The sequence below is a fragment of the Fukomys damarensis genome, unplaced genomic scaffold (genome assembly GCF_012274545.1).
Source record: "Fukomys damarensis isolate Sample0158 unplaced genomic scaffold, DMR_v1.0_HiC HiC_scaffold_4, whole genome shotgun sequence".
In the NCBI taxonomy this organism is placed as follows: Eukaryota; Metazoa; Chordata; class Mammalia; order Rodentia; family Bathyergidae; genus Fukomys; species Fukomys damarensis.
Genome location: NW_022900916.1, coordinates 69,928,603 through 69,947,353, shown reverse-complemented (window position 1 = coordinate 69,947,353; position 18,751 = coordinate 69,928,603). Strand labels below are relative to the sequence as shown.

The 18,751-nt window shown below is 45.5% G+C and overlaps 1 protein-coding gene across 2 annotated transcripts in view; it reads left to right on the top strand.

Annotated features, from left to right (window-relative positions):
- Dapk1 (death associated protein kinase 1) overlaps positions 1–18,751 on the top strand; it is a 187,770-nt gene that overhangs the window by 107,837 nt on the left and 61,182 nt on the right. For both annotated transcript variants that reach the window (XM_010605507.3, XM_010605508.3), the window contains 7 exons: positions 13,032–13,170; positions 14,496–14,625; positions 14,796–14,844; positions 14,938–14,964; positions 15,455–15,607; positions 15,928–15,973; positions 17,356–17,445. In XM_010605507.3, coding sequence (XP_010603809.1) covers positions 13,032–13,170; positions 14,496–14,625; positions 14,796–14,844; positions 14,938–14,964; positions 15,455–15,607; positions 15,928–15,973; positions 17,356–17,445 — 634 coding nt within the window. The remainder of the gene's footprint in view (positions 1–13,031; positions 13,171–14,495; positions 14,626–14,795; positions 14,845–14,937; positions 14,965–15,454; positions 15,608–15,927; positions 15,974–17,355; positions 17,446–18,751) is intronic.

Sequence of the window (18,751 nt, the reverse complement as noted above, 5' to 3'; positions counted from 1 at the left end):
TGATCCTCAGGCCTATTTCTTTGCCAGTACCATGCTGATTTTATCACAGTGGCTTTGTAGTATAGTTTCAAATTGGGAATTGTTACACCTGGTGCCATGTGACTGTTGCCTATAATGGCTTTTGCTATTCTAGGTCTCTTGTGGTTCCAAATGAATTTTTGGTTTTTTTTGATACCATGGATCGAACTTGGGTCCTTCTGCTTGTGAGGCAGGCAGCAGAACCACGGAGCTACATCCCAGGCCCAGGCCCTACCTTTTAACAGCAGGTCAGCTGCAGCGCTCCCATGATCCAGTCAGCAAGCCCATGGGAGTTTAGAGAGCTATTCGTGATCTAACCCATAACATGTACCAAAGACTGACACCTGTTTTATGTGTAGTGCTTGAGAAAAAAATGTGTGTAAAGTTCTAAATGAATTAAGAAAATCAAAGAATATGTAGCAGAGGCAAATAGTTGCAACTGTCACACAGGGAAAAAAAAAAAAAAAAAAAAAAAAACCTCCCCGAACGCTTTTCGGCCTTTGTTCTGTGAGGAACATGAAGACCTGTGTTACCAAGGATAGATTTTAGGTCTGTAGAAGAAGGGATTTCCCATCCTGAGTCGTCCATCTGTAGACGCAGCAGCTCTCAGTGACTCAGGTCTGTGGTATGCTGCTAAACGGTGAGGAGCGGTTCTCCACGGGATTTATGTTTGCCTGTTTCCAGGACACAGTTCCTCCCCCACGGCCAGTTTCCAGCTGCCAGTGTGTCACCAAATGTGGAGTTAGGAGGAGATGCGTGTAATTGGCTGTGAGGAGCCCTGGCTTCCCACTGTGATAGGCTCAAAGAATCCGGAGGGTGTAATGCTGCCTTCAAGGAGCTCCTGATATAGAAGCGTGTGGGGACTTGGGGGAGGAAAAGTGGTGCTGAGGAAAAATGTGAGATTTCATCTGCTCTGTTCACAGACAACCGTGCTTCGTGTTTACAAGCACAGAAAGATGAAATACTTTGTCCTAGTTCACGCAGCTACTAAATCCCACCTGTTCTCCCACTTGGTTTAGAAAAACACCAATGTTTGCATCCAAATTTAAAACTTCCTTTTAATAAGATGTCAGTTTAAGCAGAGTTGAAAAGCAAATGACACATTGGCAGAAAACGTTTGGAATACATAAGAGAACACAATTTAGTATCCAGACTATATAAGGAATGCAATCAATTAAAATTAAAAACAAAAACAATGAGAATTCAATAGAAAATGGATAATAGGCATAGAAAACCCTTATACCCCTCAAATAAAATAAACGTGAAAGATTATTAGCATTGTTACTAAAAAAGAAATGTCTCCTAAAATAATCATTATTTTATTCACCTGTCAAATTGACCAAAAGTAATAATAAAAAGCAAGTGGTCTTGTGAACCAGTGGAGTGTTTGCAGAGTGCTGATCAAAAAGTAAGTTGATCCAGCATAACCTATATTACCAAGCATAATTTGTGACCCAGACATTCCACAATGGGCTGCATATCCTGGGGCCTAGAAAAACTGTAGTGGGTGCAGAAAGAATTCACTGCTTCATAGATTGTGATTGTGAAGATCTGGCAAAACACGAAGCCCATCAGTCAGGCGATGGCCAAATGCACTGCCCTTGATACCCAGGTAAGCAGGAGATAGCAGTGAAACTGCCTGTAACAAAGGACATGGCTGCGCTAAAGTAGCAAATTGCCTATTGATGCATGCAGTCTGACATGATTTATGTCTTTAAAATACACATGAAACAATGTCATGTAATTCATAGACTACTTAGAAATCTAAGTTCCAGGAGTTCTACACCATATTCATAACAGTGCTTGTTTTGGGTGAGGTGGATAGGAGGGTGGCCAGGACTGGAAAGGAGGGCAGATGGTCAGAAACAGCTTCACTTTTATAGTAACTGTTCTGACGTTTTTAAAGGAGACTCCATTGTAAAGAGACCAGACAGAGGCTCAGCTCTTTCCAAAGGGAAGGGCTACTGAAAAGGGAACCAGCAAGCCTATATCCTCCCTCTGGACTCAGGGGCCTAGATGTTCCTGAGAGCATCTATGAGGTGCAGGAGAAAGGGGAGGTGGCCAGGGGTAGTAGGAGGGACTTTGGCCACACCACACCCATGCTTTAAAGTCATGGCGGTCTATTCGGTGTGACTCTGCTTTCTCTCCTCATTCCCCACTCTCACAAAGTCTTAGTTCCAGTCTTCCCAAGTACATGAAGGGAAGTACAGAAGACAAGCAGAATGCCGTTCAGGCAAAAGGTTTACAGGGACTGTGACCAGAGGGGAGTCCTCAAGAGGACTTGACGCCAAGCTGGCCACACATGGACACCGGAAATTTCTATATCCTTTAACTGAAGGCCGTGTGGCCTTTTTTTGTTGCTAGTGTGACTGCCAACACTGGAGGCACACACTATGCTTAGTATCTGGGCAAGGGGTACGTAGAGGGTAATTCCAAGGGTTTTCTTACACAGAGACCTATGGCTGAAAGGAATTGAGTCCAAAGATTGTCCCAAGTATATTAATACCCTCACCATGTGCCAGGCTCTTGGATCCTAAGTCATGGTATCCTTAGTCATCCCCATCAGTATAATGAACCGTAGGTGTTAATATTCTCATTTTATAGACTAACAAATTGTTCCTCAGAAAGTAACTTAACCTGAGATCACAGAGCCAATTTAAATTCAGGATGTTACTTCCAATATCTTTAATCACTGAGCAATATTCTGCCTTTGGAGACTTTCAGACAAGTTCCTTTCTCCTTTATATACAAAGTCTCTGAAATGAAAGCTCATCCGTTCCATGCATGGGAGTGCCAGGCATGCTTTTCCATGAGAATCTTCAGAACTCCTTTTCACTTGTTTAACTTGAACTTGAATTTGAGATTAAAGCCAAACTGTGTTTTCAGTTACAGTTTGCATTTTTTGATTCAAAGGAAATAGAGTTCATGTAGAGGAGGCCTCAATATTAAGAACTCCTTTTATGACATTCGTTTGACTTGGGAGCAACCCAGTACATGAGGAGAGAATGGCATTTTCAGACCTTTCTTTGAGAGGGGTATTTAAATGTTTCCAACCATAAGTTCATAACTGTTTCTAAAATGTAAAAGGAATGCATTGTATTTCATCTTTTCCTTCGTACACCTCAGCTTCAGTTTTTCATTTAATGAGGTGCTCAGTGATGCAAGATGTTTACATTAGAATATGAGAGAAAATGAGAAAGTCTTTCAAGACTTCCCCTAGGTCAGTGATGGTGAACCTTTCAGAGATGAGCACTCAAACCCTAACCCAGAACACACTTGCATATTGCAAGGTGCCACTGGTGCAGGTTTCAGTTTGGAAAAAACAACTCATAACATTAATATCTTTTGTCTTAAAATCAAATAGCACATGTTCCACAGGTTCACCACCACTGGCCTAGATTAATAAGAAAAAGTTAAATACAACTAAACAGCAAGGGAGCACTGCATTTTGTTTTTTAGTTTATTTAGAGGTGATTGGATACCACCTCATTTCTTCCCATGCTGACATCAGGATAGTTATGTTTAAAAGAAAAATCATCTCAAAATGTTTGGGGAAATTGCTGATACAATTTTATGACCTAGTTTGGATTTCCCATCTCATTTTTCTGACCTACATTTTAAGATTATTTTGACATCGCATGATTGAACCCTTCCTTATTAAGTATCCAATGAAAAGCACAGAACAATTCAAATGTAAGGCTATGAGAGACTTCTCTGAAATCTCAATATCCCTCCCATAAGTTGCTTTCTCTTTTTCCTGAGTCTCTAGTTATCTGTCATGTTTCACTCGCAGGCTGAGAACAACTACTGTTATGGGTTGGTTGGGAGGCTCCCCTCTCCCACCCCCAAAATATGTTGAGGTTCTAACTCCTTGGATCTCAGAAGATGGTAGTATGTGGGAGCAGGACCTGTGCAATATGTGAACAGGTAAAGTGAAGTCACTGGGTAGGTCCCGATGCATTGTGGCTGGTGTCCTTTAGAAAGGTGGGGACTTTGGACACAGACACAGCCTGAGGAAGAGACGCAGTGAAGGCAGAGAGCTGGAGTCACCATTAGCAAGCCAAGCAGCATCACAGGTCTCTGAAAAACCACCAGAAGCTGGCAAGAGAGAAGAAAGGTTGCCCAAAAGACTTCCAAGGGAGAAAGGCCCAGCCGAGACTCAGATTTTGAACTTCTCTAGAATTCTGAGATAATAAATTGTGTTATTTCTCACCACCTATTTTATGATGCTGTGTTAGTACAGACCTAACAAACTAGTATACTACCTAGACCTAAACTTTCAAAGTGTGCATTTCTCTTACAGCCACTGCGACACTGTATTTTCAGTGGCTCCAGCATTATTTTCTGTTCTCCATGCTTATCCAGATCCTGAAATTCTCCACCCATATGTCCACTCTGAGCCTTCTTTGCCTGAAATTGGGTGAGCTTCTAGCACACTTTTGATGCTGTGTGACTTTGTGAATAGTCTGCCAATAGGCAGAAGGCCAACTAGCCCAGATGGACAGAACATCTAAAGACATCTAAAGAGCATCTAAAGAAATTTCAGGAAGAGGCACTTGATCAGGTCAAAAGCCACTGACATTCTGGGGAGATTTGTTGCACAGCAGTACATAACCGCAACAGTGTGTTCTGTGCTTTACATCGGTTACTTTTATTTTTAATGATGGTTTACAGTGTTATATATTTCTGACCGAATATATCTGTATTCAGAGCAGAGGGAACACAGCCATAAAATCTCAGTGGGTCAACATAATAAGATTTATTTCTAACTCTAGTTTGTACGTGTGACAGGCTGGGTGGCTGTCTTCCATGCAGTGGCTCAGGGATCCGTATCTCTTTTACGTCTGATCTCTGCTTCTCTTGGTCTTTCTTGAAATCTCCTACTGTTTATCTGTGTTTAGATGGCCGAAGAGAAAAGTGAAAATGTGAGTGGAGGTCATGTGGGATGTGTTAGAGGTGAGGTCTGAAGTGCATACTTCACTGCACTCGGTATTTCGTTGGCCAGAGATGGTCCTGGATTTGAGTCAAGGGCCCTGGGAAATGCACACCAGCTATGCCCTCGTAAGGAAATACCAGCGTGGTAGACACAAGTGGCTTCGCCACATGCTGGATCGTAGAACTTGAGAAGGAGATGAGAGATCAGCCTCTCAGAAGTGGTCCATGTGCACTGGGATTCCTCATTAAATATAGATTCTGAGCCCTACTCAGGAAGTAGGAAATTGCATTAAAAATTTTCCCAATTATCATGAGGTGCACCAAAATTAAAGAAGTACTTGACATAGTTGTTCAGTCTTCTCATTTACAGTTAGCAAAGTTGAGAATCAGAAGTGAGGATACCTCCCTTTCAGGCACCCCACACCTCAGACCAGAGTTGGAGTCTGGGGTCCCTTGTGGGCACACCATCTCCCAGAGTGTGCAGATTAGGGGGCAGGATTCTGAGCATGTGGCTTAGTTACTTCTCTCTCATTCCTGAGACAAAATACCTGGCACCCAAATTTGAAGGAGGAAAGATTTATTTAGCGCACAGTTTATAGAGGTTTCATTTCATAATTGGCTGGCTCCAAGGAAGGATGCTTGGTAGAGGGAGATCACAGAAGAGAAACATTTCATGGCGGGCAGAAGATAGTAAAAGCAAGCAAGGGAGAAGACAAGCCTCTTTCTGTCCCAAATATTGTATCCAGGCTAATGGGGTTAGGAGGGTGCCAAACCAATTGAAGTACTGACTTCTTAACCACATACCCTTAATCCCAGCATCACACCCTCCACATTCAGCCACCTCTAAAGAACCGCACCTATGACCACATGAGGCTTTGAGGGAACATCTATACCCAAGCTATAGCATCCCTACCTTGGTCCCCCAAAAGCCCATGTATATTTAGTTCATATCTAAGAATTGTTAAAGTCCTAACAGTTTCAATATTGCTAGAAAAGTCCAAGTCCAGAGTCTTCTTTGAGATTTAAGGCAGATTCTTAGCTGCAGGTATCTGTACAAATGAAAAGAAAGTTAAACACTTCAACATTCAGTGGCATAAGGTAGACACTTCCATTCCAAAAACTACGATCCGGGGGGAGCAAGGAATGGGAGCAAAGCAAGACTGAAACCTGGCAGAGCCTACATTAAGTCCCACAGTTCCACTTCCAGCATCCCTGGCAACCTATGGCAAGTTGCAAACTCCAGGGGTCTTGGGCGGCCCTGCCCCGTACTTCTCTCTTGGGCCAGCTGCACCCGCTCCTTACAGTTTTCCTCAGATGGCCCGCATTCCAGTCTTCTCCAGACTTCTGGGGTCTCCACTGCGCTTTCATCTTCACACTCATAGCCGCTCTCAGGGGCGCCCTGCCCAGCCTCCCAGGCCTTCTGAAGTCTGGGTGGAGCCTTCCCAACCCCACAACTCTCGCATTCTGCCTGGCCCTAAAACTGGCACCATATAGTGGGTGATGCCAAGGTTTGCTGCCAACTGAAGCAGTACCCAGGCTTCTTTCTTTCTTAGCCATTTTCTTCTTTCTTTCCGGTGCCTATGAAACAAATCCTCGAGGAACAACTTCCCTGGGCTGGCACCATTCTGGAACATGGTGCTCTGGTGCTCTCTTGTCAAAGGAAAGTTTTTCACTTTTGCAGTTTTGAGGCTGCAAATGGTGGAGTCCTGCTGCTTGTTGTAGCCTCAGGCCATCTTTTCTGTTCTTTTCCTTCTCAGCAATCAAGATCTCTGCTCTATTTCTGCAATCCACAGCTTTACCAGATTTTCCTTTCTGGCCAAACTCAAAATGTTTTTAAATCATTCTAGTGCGCAGTTTGCTCTTGATTCTCAACATAAATCTGGCTAAAAGCCCCCAACAGCAGCCAGGCCACTGCCTTAACATTAGACTGCCATGAAATTTCTTCTATCAGGTTAACTGGTCCACCGCCCTTAGTCTTAGTCTCATGTAAAATCTCTGGACACTAGGAAAATGCAGGCAAACTTTCCGCAAAGATACAACACATGTAGACTGGAGTCCAAAAGCTACTGTAGTCCTTCCTAGCAGAAATCTCTTGAGCCTAGTGTTTACTGACAGGATTTCTATCAGCCTCTGGTTTTCTGAGCTCTGACCAGAATCTTCCATCAAATACAGCCTAAGTTGTCCCAACTCTGCTTTTTGAGCTGGCATCACCAAACCTTTTGAAAATCTTCCTACAAGCCAGTCCCAAAGGCTCCTGAAACCACATGGTCAGGTATAGTCATAGCAAGGACCCCACTTCTCTGGTACCACATTCTGTCTTAGTTATTTTTCTCTCATCGCTGAGACAAAAATATCTGCCAGAATTAAAGCGGGAAGGGTTTATTTAGTGCACAGTTTGTAAAGGTTTCAGTCCATAATCAGCTGGCTCCAAGGCAGCATTACAGACAGGCAGTGCAGAGAAGAAACAGTCCATGATGGGCAAACAACAGCAAAAGCAAGCAAGCAAGGGAGAAGACAAGCCTCTCTTTGTCCCTTATATTGTATCCAGGCTACCAGGATTAGGGCAGTGCCAAACCAATGGGTATACTGATTTAGTAACCACACACCCTTAATCCAAACATCGCACCCTCTAGATCCAGCCACCTCTGAGAAAGCCTCACCTATGACTACGTGGGGCTTGGGGGGGGGCATCAAAACACAAGCCATAACAGCTCGAGCCCCAGACCCAGGAAGCATGTGTGATTCCTGATTTGTTTCATTGCCTTCCAGTCACCACCCCACATACTTGGTGTGTGACCCCAAATGGGGAAATGTACCCCAATACTGAAGGATCCCACCAGTTGTCTTAAATCGGCCTCAGCTAATTAGCATGTAGCCAGGAATGGTTGGCTATTTATTTGGACCAGAGCTGGTACAGAGTCAAGTCTTGTCATATCTTTGGACTACTTCTATCAAGAGTCAGAAATTCTTTATAGTGTTTTAATATGGAAGTTGAAGGCCTGCAGTAGCAATAACTGGGAATATTTTTAGTGCAATTTCCTCGAACTCATTTCTGTACATACTACCCAGAAAGTCCACTTTATTTTTAAAGCTGTGAGATATCCTAATTAGGTTCTATTATGGCTTAACTTGAGAAGAGCTTTGTTGTTTCTCTTCAGGGAAGAGAAGAAATCTTCATTTTTCTAGCTTTTGGTGAAAATAGCAAATGCTAATTAATATGCATTTTGCAGAACTTCCACATTATGCTGGAATTTAAAGCTTTCTTACTGAAAGACCTAATACACTGGAAGGTTAAATAAGGGTGGTGCTAAATCTGCTGCACAGAATCCCCATCTCTGCTTCCATGAGAAAAATTTCCGTCAGAGTTTTCCTTCTCTCAAACAAAACATAGAATGTAGAACAAAAAGTACTAAAGTTTTTATCTATTTCCTTGTTAACATATTCAGCAAAAACTTTTGTTTGAGATAGGGTTTCACCAGTTTGCCCAGGCTGAGCTTGAACTCGTAGTCCTCCTGCCTCAACCTCCAAGAGTGCTGAGACTACAGGCGTGCACCACCGTGCGTGCCTCAGCAGCAACTTCTCGAGCATTCAAGTTGATTCTGAACGTGTATGTGGAAACGCCTGTGTAGAAAAGAGTCATCTTCTCCATTCTGAGATTTGAGGGACTGAGTGGAGGTCAGCTGTTAAACAGTCGTTATCATGTTTCTAGATCTTTGCTGAAATCATCTGATTTCAATTATTTTTATTGACGCTAATGGCTTTATAATCAGACGTTCATGCCTAACACATCTGCCTTCCTGTGCTGCCAAGGAGGTAGTTGAGTAACCGGAATAAAGGAGGTAAGTTCATCAATAGAGATGAAGCACAGTAAGAATAAAGAAGGATGAGTGTGTGTGTGTGTGTGTGTGTGTGTGTGTGTGCGTGCGCGTGCATGTACATGGCTTTCAGTGCAGGCACTCTTCAGATGAAAGCGCTGTTCATCCTGGTGTCTGTGACCCCGTGGGTGAGCCGCAGTGTGGACTACAACCTGAGCAGCGTGAAGTCTTCAGCAGGATAGCTGAGGAGAATGAAAGGATCAGCGGATGCCCCCTATTTTTGGCTCTGCTGCTTTACAGTCCTGGTCCCTGACTTAAGGGGCTCCAAGCTTTCCTGGTCCTTATGCCTAGGGCCAGGAAGCTGTGAGGTTGAGTCGCTCACACATGGAGACTGAACAGGCATGAGATGACCGGCCCCAGAGAAGGGTAAGCCTGCTCTGTAGGCTGAGTTCTGGAAAGCAGACTGAGGTGAACACAGTTTGTGCAAGTGTTTTTTTGGGATCTGTATTTAGGGTCTGGACTTGGAGAGGAGAATGGAGCAGAGATGGGATGGACAAGTTGAGCTGTCTTGCAGGGTCGGCTGGAAGCCAACAAGCAGTTCAGGAGCTAGAATGGCCCTGGAGAGCTGTGCGGGTTGGGCAGAGATGATTTGTTCTTTATATCATGAGTTGGTAAATCACTGCCCATGCAAAATTCAAGTGGGCGTGTGCTTTTATGAGTAAAATTGTATTGGAACACAGCTACATCCATATATTTGCATGGCTGCATTCGTACCGCATTCACAGAACAGAAGATTTCAGCAGCAGCTGTACGGGCCACAGAGCTTACAGTCTTTAGTATGTGGCCCTTTGTAGAGGAATGTTCTCGCTCTCGCATTGATCCGCTGTTGGACATGGCTTCTGGGGAAGCTGTGACTTGAGTCTGGGGGCTCTCTGAAGCAGTCGTGAACTGTGGAGGAGGTGAAGTCTGAACCACACTCAGCAGTGGGGACAGCAGGTCTTTCAGAGAAGTGGCACTGGGTTGGTGCTCATGGTAACTTATTTTGCTCACAATTGGGGAGGGACAAGGAGTTCTGGAAGGCCTCGGATGGACAGTCTGTGGCTTGCATGGCCCCGCCGGAATGGAGAGTCCTGCAAGGTGCCTTCCTTGGTCACCATCCTTTGGCCTCTTCCCCTGTGGGCCTCTCTTTTTCCAGGCTTTTTCCACACACAGTGGCTTGGGGATAATTGCAGTTATTACGTCTTGCATGAGGGATTCAGAAGGTGAGGTGAAGGCCAGCTGGCCTGGGAAGGACCTCTCCCCAGAGCCACCTCTGCTGTGCCTCACTGGCCAAAGTGATTGCAGGGCCTGTGAGGTTCCAGAAGTGGGGTCCTAGTCGAGGGAGAGCGGCAAGGGCACATGCAGACGGTCTGCTAGGGTCATCTTTGGGCACACACAGTGCCACCATGGGCAGTGCTGTGCCACAGGCAGCCACGGAGGGTGCAAAGCTGCTTGTACACATCCCTTCCCAACTCCGTAGCTGCTGACACCGTGCAGGCAGCTTGAAGTGACGCTGTGGGCATAGGGCATCTTGGGAACAGGCTTCACCCCATGGCAGCCCCACAGAGCCCGCACAGAGCATTGCAGCACACCACTGCTGCCGTAAGAAGAAACCCAGTTCAAAGCCACATGGGAAAAAGGACATCAGCGTTTAGTGAGCCTCGCTCCGTTCTGGAACCCCAGACCAACTCTGTTGGATGTGATTGTTCTACCTACTTTTATTCAAAAGGATTCTGCATCTTGGTGAGGCTGAGTAACCTAGCAGGATTGATTTGAGGTCCCTTCAGCTTGGAGGCCAGAACTACCAGGAGAATGAGATTCCTGAGCTGAAGAAGGTGGAGCTTAGCGTGGGAAAGCAGCCAGTATGGAGGGCCAGAGCCAGGGCCGGGACAGCTGTGGTGGCCTGATGGGCCAGAAGGGTTGGACGTGGAGCTCCTAGGGAGACTCCAGGACCACGGCTGTTTATGTGCTGTGAGATCGCCCCAGCTGCGGGCAGCTGAACCCCAGCCGCTTTTCACGGTGAGGAAAATGCGTGGGTCTTTGTAAGAGCACAGTCTGTGCATGAGCGGTCGGTAGGAGGAGCAGGTACCATGGTCTCAAAGGGAGTCTCTGCCATCACTCTGCTCCTCCTCCTCTTCTCTTCCCTCCTCCTCCTCCTCTCCATACTTTCCCCTTGCCCTTCCTTCTCTTCCCACAGCCCCACACCCCTCCTCTCCCCCTGGGAAGTCCGGGTCACTTCTGACCACAGCAGCTTGAGCCAGGGTGGAGAGCGGCAGAGGCTGCTGTGCTGCCGCCTGCCCAGGTGTGTGTCGCAGTGTGCTGCGCAGACCACCCCTTTCTCAGAGCGTCGTTAGCTCTCGCTCTTCAGACCTCACCTTGTGCCCTGCGGCCGTACTGTGCATCCATCTATTGCTATGACTTTAATCTTCATAAGTTTCAAAGAAATAGGTCCTCTGTTTGGCGGGGAATGAGGCTTGGAGGGGAAGGAAAGCCTGCAGGTCTTAGGGTCAGCTGTGACAGAACTAAGATTCAAACCTAGAGGTGCCGACGCCATGCTGCCCTCTGTATGAGTGATGAGGGCCACACACGCTTGGACATGTGCAAGAGAGCCAGAGAGCAAGCAGGCAGTCAAACCTCTGTCGTGGGCGGTTGGCTCCCAATCTCCTGGTTTCCTTTTGTCCCCTGTAGTAGAAGGATTCCCTCTCCTCATGTCCTTAGGAGTAGCAAGATGAGAAACGGCCTCACTCACGTTGCTGAGTGCGGAAACAGTAGAGGATGCATGGTTAAGACATGGCTGTGTCTGCCCAGCACAAGGCTGCGGGTGCAGGAAGAAGAGGCAGTCTGCCCCACGTGGGGCGCACACCTTCTGCAGGCCTCTGCTGCCCACGCGGACTCCTGAGCATCCCAGCTAGGCTCAGCTCCTGGGCTGTCCCCAGGGAGGAGGCCTGAGGACCATTTCTTTTCAGGAGCGTTCCCTACTTCTGCCAGGCCCTCGAGATTGAGTGCGGGACTAGGAGAGACAGCTCACCCTGGGCAAATCTGAGGGAAGCTTCACAGAGGTAGCATGGAATTCACATTTGGAAAATTATTCTGCTTTTGGAGCACTTGTTAAGGTGCTGAATTTCCTAGTCCCCATTCCTGGAGCGCCCCATGCACAAGGCCGGAAGTAAGGCCCACTGTCTGCATTTCTAAGGCGCTCCCGTGCCATTCTGAAGCTGGCAGACCCTGGCTGTGCCCATCAGGACAGGCATGGATTTGAAGGGTCAGAAGGATCTGAAACTCTTTAAAAAAAACTGCTTTTGCTTAATTTCACGAGTCCCGGTTCTCTTACTCCAGATGGGTGTTGATCTGGTAGGTGTGTCTATGTTTCTGAGTCTGTCTTGCCAGGAGAAAGACAAACAATGCTGCACTTAATTATCATGCTGTGAATATACGGTGGAACTTGTTAAGATTAATTTATAAAAACTCTTATTAAAAGTTCTCTGTTTTGCCGTTAATCACTAGTATAATGTTTTTAGGGGAGTTTGTTCCTCTGCCACTAGGTAGAACAGTTCTGAGCATTTGCTCTATGCTTGGCACTGTGCTGGGGTAAAACATAACAGTGCCCATGGCTGGGGAGCACTGACCACTGCCCTTCAGTCTGGCCGGGGAGACAGACAAGCCATGTATATTTCAATCTTGTGTGAATTTATTCTTGCTAACAAAAACATTTCTTAAATCAGTACTAGATGTGATTTTTATCAATCACTTTTATAAATACATACATTTACATATAACTAATAATAAACCGAAAGAAAATTCTTGTGAGCCCACTTGTAATTGGTTTGAAAAAAAATTGATTAACATAAAGGTTATAAACTTTCTAGGTGCTATCTAATTGAGATAGTACAATTTGTTCTATAAATCCTGTACAAGACTGGTATGTAGCCTTTTTTTCCCATTCCTGAGTTAAGACCTCTAAGCACATTTAATTAAAACGATTTTAAAGATAGATACCTTGCTCTTCGTCCTCTCATTTGCAAACACTGACACTTCAGACAAGTTGTGCCGGAGTTCTTTCAAGCACCACCTGATGAGCAGTTCTCAGAAGGCAGAGAAGGCTGGCTCTGGTTTGGGCACATCTTGCTGCTTCTGTCTGAGATGTGGGCATCCCAGTAAGTGCAGGAAAGAAGAGTCGTTGTAGGGCAGATTTGTCACCAGGAAACTCTGCTTCTGGGTTTTCAGTGTTGCAGGTGGCGAACTCTTTGACTTCTTAGCTGAAAAGGAATCTCTGACCGAAGAGGAAGCGACTGAATTTCTCAAGCAGATTCTTAACGGCGTCTACTACCTGCACTCCCTTCAGATTGCCCACTTCGATCTTAAGGTACGTTGCTGAGAGTGGGAGCCAGAAGGAAGCTTCTGCTAGTGGTTTGTTTACTAAGAAAAGTTGATTGAGACAATTGGAAGAGATATGCTTTTTCCTGTATGGGTTTAATAAATGGAACTAGTAACATAGATTGACAAGCATGTAATGCATACTGACTGCTGGAAATCCTAAAATTTTTGTGGAATAGGATGTAAGATTAATCATTATATTCAAGCATCCTTGGGGCAAAAGCAAGGTCTTATAGTCAGGTCTTAAGTGAGGGGGCTGTTCTTGGTTCCTGGGGTGTTTTCATCCTGCAGCAGTCAGTGGGCCTGGTTTCCATACACCTGTGGCTGTTGCCATCAGTAGAAAGGGTCTTGTGCTCTACTGTACATCTGAGTCAAAGGCTATGACCTTACTCTGGTGCTGGTTACAGAGCAAACCCAGCTCTGAGATTGGCTATGTGAGGTTTTTGACCGGCCGGAGGCCAGTGAGGAGGCTTATAGGGCATGATCCTGGCTGTTAGAGGTCTGTACTCTTAGGGAAGGAAACACACACAGGAACAACAGGAAGTGACACTGTTAGATTCGAGTCCGATTTAAGGCAGTGAGAAGAGATGGAGCACAGTGTGACTCGGACTGTCGGAGGAGGTAAGGACTTCAGAGGACTGAGAGTGTTCTCCATACATCCTGTAGTGGAGCTAGCAGAGCTCCATCTGTATCCCCCAGAGCTCACTAACCCACACCCCAAAGGGTAGCTTGCAGTACTTGTAACTCTCTGCATGAGGTGTTGTTCTGACCCTGGGAGCTGGAAACTCCATGAGTGGATAGCTGTGGGACATTTCTCAACAGTGAGGGGTTGGGAGGTGAGGGAAAAGCCCCAGCTCCCTTGAGTTTCATTTAGATTAACATTGTCCCCAAGGCCTGAACTCTGGTCACATCCATCTTGATGAGAATGCTTGTTACTCTGGCTTCCTTCTATTTTCTTTTCTTTTCTTTTTTTTGTTGTTGTTGGTGGTGGTGTGGGGATCAAACTCAGGACCTTGCTCTTCTGAGGCAGACAGCAGCACCACTGAGCTAAATCCCCAGCCCGGTTTCCCTCTGTTTTCTCCTCTTCCCCTACCAAGTCTCCAGGTAACCCCTCCAGCACACAGCTGTGGCACCCAGACCTTTGTCTCAGCCTGCTCCCAGGAGAACCTAAACCGAAACATCTATCTTCCCTGTATCCTCTTTGAACTACCCCTCCCCTTCCTTTTTTTTTTTTTTAAGAGCAAGGAAGAACTGTTCTACCACCTTATCCTCAACATCATGCTCCAGCTTTTTGTTTTCTCTCCTTTTTTTAAGCCTGAGAACATAATGCTTTTGGATAGAAATGTTCCCAAACCTCGGATTAAAATCATCGACTTTGGCTTGGCCCACAAAATTGACTTTGGAAATGAATTCAAGAACATATTCGGAACACCAGAGTTTGTTGGTAGGTGTTTTTGTTCCTGTATAATCTGTGTCTGGTCCATGATGTGCTGGCGGAGCTCGCCCAGCTTTTGTAAGCGCGTGTGCCTGGTCCATGCTTCTGGTTGTTAAACGAAGAGAGAATCTGCCCGTTTTCTGCCTTCTCGAGCTAAAGAAATGTTTATTTCCTCCTAGCTCCTGAGATAGTCAACTATGAACCCCTGGGTCTCGAGGCGGACATGTGGTAAGGAGCAAGTCCTTGATGTTGTTCTCTTTCTGATTTAGTTTACTGTTCTTCTGACGTAGTTTTTGTTTTTTGTCTTGTTTTTATGTCTAGGAGTATCGGGGTAATAACCTATATTCTGTAAGTAACCAAATCTACCACTTGTATTCTTTTCTTTGAGATCACGTTTCTTCACTAGAGGCTCTATGTCAGTCCTTTCAGCTTGTGCACACTCTTATGTAAACACATTTATCTTATACCCCAAACATTTTTCATTTATACTAATTCAATATCTTCCCCAAATTCAAAATGAATCAGTAGAATCATTAGGAACCGTAGCGTAACCATTGTAGGAAAACATGGCTATCCATCACCACAGGGAAAATAGGTCGAAAGGGTTTATTTAAAGCTACTAGACACTATTTCAGCCTGACTTTTTAAATGAGTCTGCCGTGTTGGATGGCCTCGCGTCCCTGACAGTCAGTGCCCCGTAAAATGTGGTTGAATGCTAAGATGACTGCCACGCATCAGACTGGAACCTGACTCCCGCTCCCCTTACCAGACACTAGTGGAGCACAGTGACGACCCACGGCGGCCACTCATGTTCTGTGTCCCACTCTACTTCTCACAGCCTAAGCGGGGCCTCCCCGTTTCTTGGGGACACTAAGCAAGAAACGTTAGCGAATGTGTCTGCGGTCAACTATGAATTTGAGGAGGAATACTTCAGTAATACCAGTGCTCTAGCCAAAGATTTCATCAGAAGACTCCTGGTCAAAGATCCGAAGTGAGTGTCCATGATCCTGGGGGGCCTGGGCCGTGTTCCCTGCATGCAGCCGCCTTCATCAGACCCCGTCACGCCTCCTATCAGAAGGAAGTGTTGTTTGTGTAGTGCTCAGAAGTGTGCTCAGCATACCCTGCAGCGCACGTTCAGTCCCTCCACGGTGCACGACCGAAACACAGACCCATGTTACTTTATGCTTCTCCTGGGGATTAGGTCCTGAACCGCTTTTTGTCAGAGTGTCTGCTTAGTCGGCTGAGCTGGCGCAGAAACCACCTTAGTGTCTGCTACTGTAATTTTTTTCTTCCTCCTTCCCTCCCCTGCAGGAAGAGGATGACAATCCAGGATAGTCTGCAGCATCCCTGGATCAAGGTGAGTCACGTGCTGCTTTAGCACTCCTCTGAGCATTGGCTTGGGCCCCCTAGAACTCATTTGTCCTGGAGTACTACTAGCCGAGGCCCTTGCCCAGAGGGTAATGTGTGCCGTTGGTGCCATGCGCTAAAACAGACAAGTTAGAGTGCATCCTCGTGATCACAGAGGTGGAGGGAGAGAAATAAACTATTGGCGAGCATGTGAGAAAAGGTCAGGCTCACTCAGCAGCTGTGCTTGGTATGACCTGTGGGGGTGACAGTTCAAACAGTATTTTTGAAAAATCTGAGTGAATTTCTACTATGTAAATACTATGTTAAATCTGGATTTCCAGCTTCTCTTGAAAAATGTGAACATTACCAAAACTAAGTCCTCGTGCCAGAGGTCCACGGGAAATGACCCCACAGCCTCACAAGAGGGTGGGTGGCTGCCCCTTGCTTACGATGCCTGTGTTGACCTTGAGCGTAAGAACCAGTGCTGCTTAAGCCTCTAACCAAAAGAACCAAAGTTGGAGGATGTGTTAGTTTCCCGTTGCTGTGACAAAATTCCTGAGATAAAAGGCTTACTTTGGCTCTTGGTTTCAGTCCTTGCTCACTGGGCTGTTGTTTTGGGCCTGTCCCGAGGCAGGCGTCCCTGGGGTAGCATGTGGCAGAGCACAGCTGCCCACCTTTTGTGCCTGGAGGGAAGAGACAGGGAGGGGTTGGAGTGCTCGTGTCAGGGACCCGACTTTCCCCCGCTGGGCTCTGCCTTGTAGGGGTCCCACTGCATCCGTACTGCACCCAGGCCACACCGTTAGCTTTGTGCCCTTATATCACGGGGATGGCAGTTACAGAACAAAATCATGGCGCCGTTAAGGTGACATTCCAGAACAGGCTGGGACAAGTAGAGGAGCTTCTATAAGCTCCTATCCATAGTCGTCTGGGTTACTTCTTTCTCTCGGATGTGAGCCCAGTGTCTAAATGCATCTGCTGAGCTAGATGCAGTAGCAGGAATTCCAATGCTGTGGGATCACCAAATCTGCACACTTCTGAGGTTCCCCCCAGCTCGAAATTGCTCGACAGTACACAAGTTTAAAAGATTCGTAATATGCATGAATCTTGCCATCTTCAAGTTATCAGTATGGAAAATTATAGTTGGGTTGACTCCAAGCTCAACTTCTTTTCAGATCTAGTTTGCGTGGATAATATTAAACCCCCACAACAACAGTTCTACCTCTAAGACTAGGTTCCTACATTTTGCATGTTTTGCCAATGTGTAATACTATTATTTCAAGAAGGTGAATGTGTAAGCTTATTTGGAGTAATGAGAGGTTTAAAGAAATTCTCGTACAACCCACCTCTGTAATTGGAGAGCTCTAAATTTTTTTTCTTGAATTTTCATTTTAGCCTAAAGATACACAACAAGCACTTAGTAGAAAAGCATCAGCAGTAAATATGGAGAAATTCAAGAAGTTTGCAGCCCGGAAAAAATGGAAAGTAAGATTATTTAATATGGAAAGATTAAAAAATTATTTCTTCCACATAGTTCTGTCTAGTCAGGGTTCATCTCTTCTGATCTGACAACGGTAAAACACATTCTTTGTTTGTTTTTGCTTTTGATTTGCCATACTCTTCTGCACCATTACCCTACTTTTAAAGACAAGCAAAAACCATTTAATCTTTTAAACTCATTTTTAATGTAATTTTGCATTTTATTTTGTCAATTCCATTCCCAAAGCAGTATTTTATAATCAGTACAATAAAGTCACAATGAAGTCTTTTTTCTAAATACAGCAAGTAGCATTTTTAATACATTCATTCTTTGGGGTAAGCAGCGTGGCAATACATTTACCAGAATGTATGTAAGTGAGCCTTTCAGTTCAGCCTGGTCCAGAAGGGGCTGGCCTGTGGATGGTCTCAGCAGGAGCCAAGAGACACTGGTATAAGCATCCTCAGAGCAATCAAAATCCAAGTTTCAGAGTGTGATGGGATGACTTATTACTGCCAGGCTCATGGCGAATCCAGAGGAAGTAAGTGCTGTTTGTGTCTCCCCAGCACTAGACCAACAACGCACCTCATTTTCACCTCCATGAAGTTTTGGGTGCCATGATGGGATTAAGTACCACAGCACTGGACTCTCAAGCCTTAGCAGAAGGCTTAAAATATAGAGAACTGCTCACGTTTGAATTGTGCCCCTCTCTGGTGCTGCTGCCTCTGAGCACACATGTATAATAAACACACAAACATTTGTCCTAGAGACCAGTGTGGCCCCGCTTGTTCCTCTTCAGTCACTGTACTTGCTCCGATGATCACCTTATCTACCACCACTGTTCATGGAATTAGGAATCCCTGTGTCCTGAGCTGCTGGCTCTGTCCACTGCACTGCTTGCGAGACCCTCAAGGGCTTTGCTAAGGTGTGATGACACTCCTCAGAGAACAGAGAACAAAGTATGGCATACAAAGGAATTGAGAGTGTTTGGTTTACGGCTTAATAATAAAATGCAGAACAATGCATAAGATTCTAATAAGATTACTGACATTTAGAAATGGGAGGAAAGGAGCTAAAGGTGTAGGGAAGGTGTGATACGTAGGGGAAGAACAAAAAGGGAAAAGAAAAAAATGTGAGAGAATGAAAAGATGAAAATAAAGTGTAGATGGGGAGGGGAGGAGGGGGTGAAGGGAGGGCAGAGGTAAGGGGAAAAAAATGAGAATCAAGACTTGCCATGTAAAGGTACATGATCCCAACAATGAATGTAACTGTACTGTATCCCTAAATGTACCAATAAACTCAATAAAAAAAATA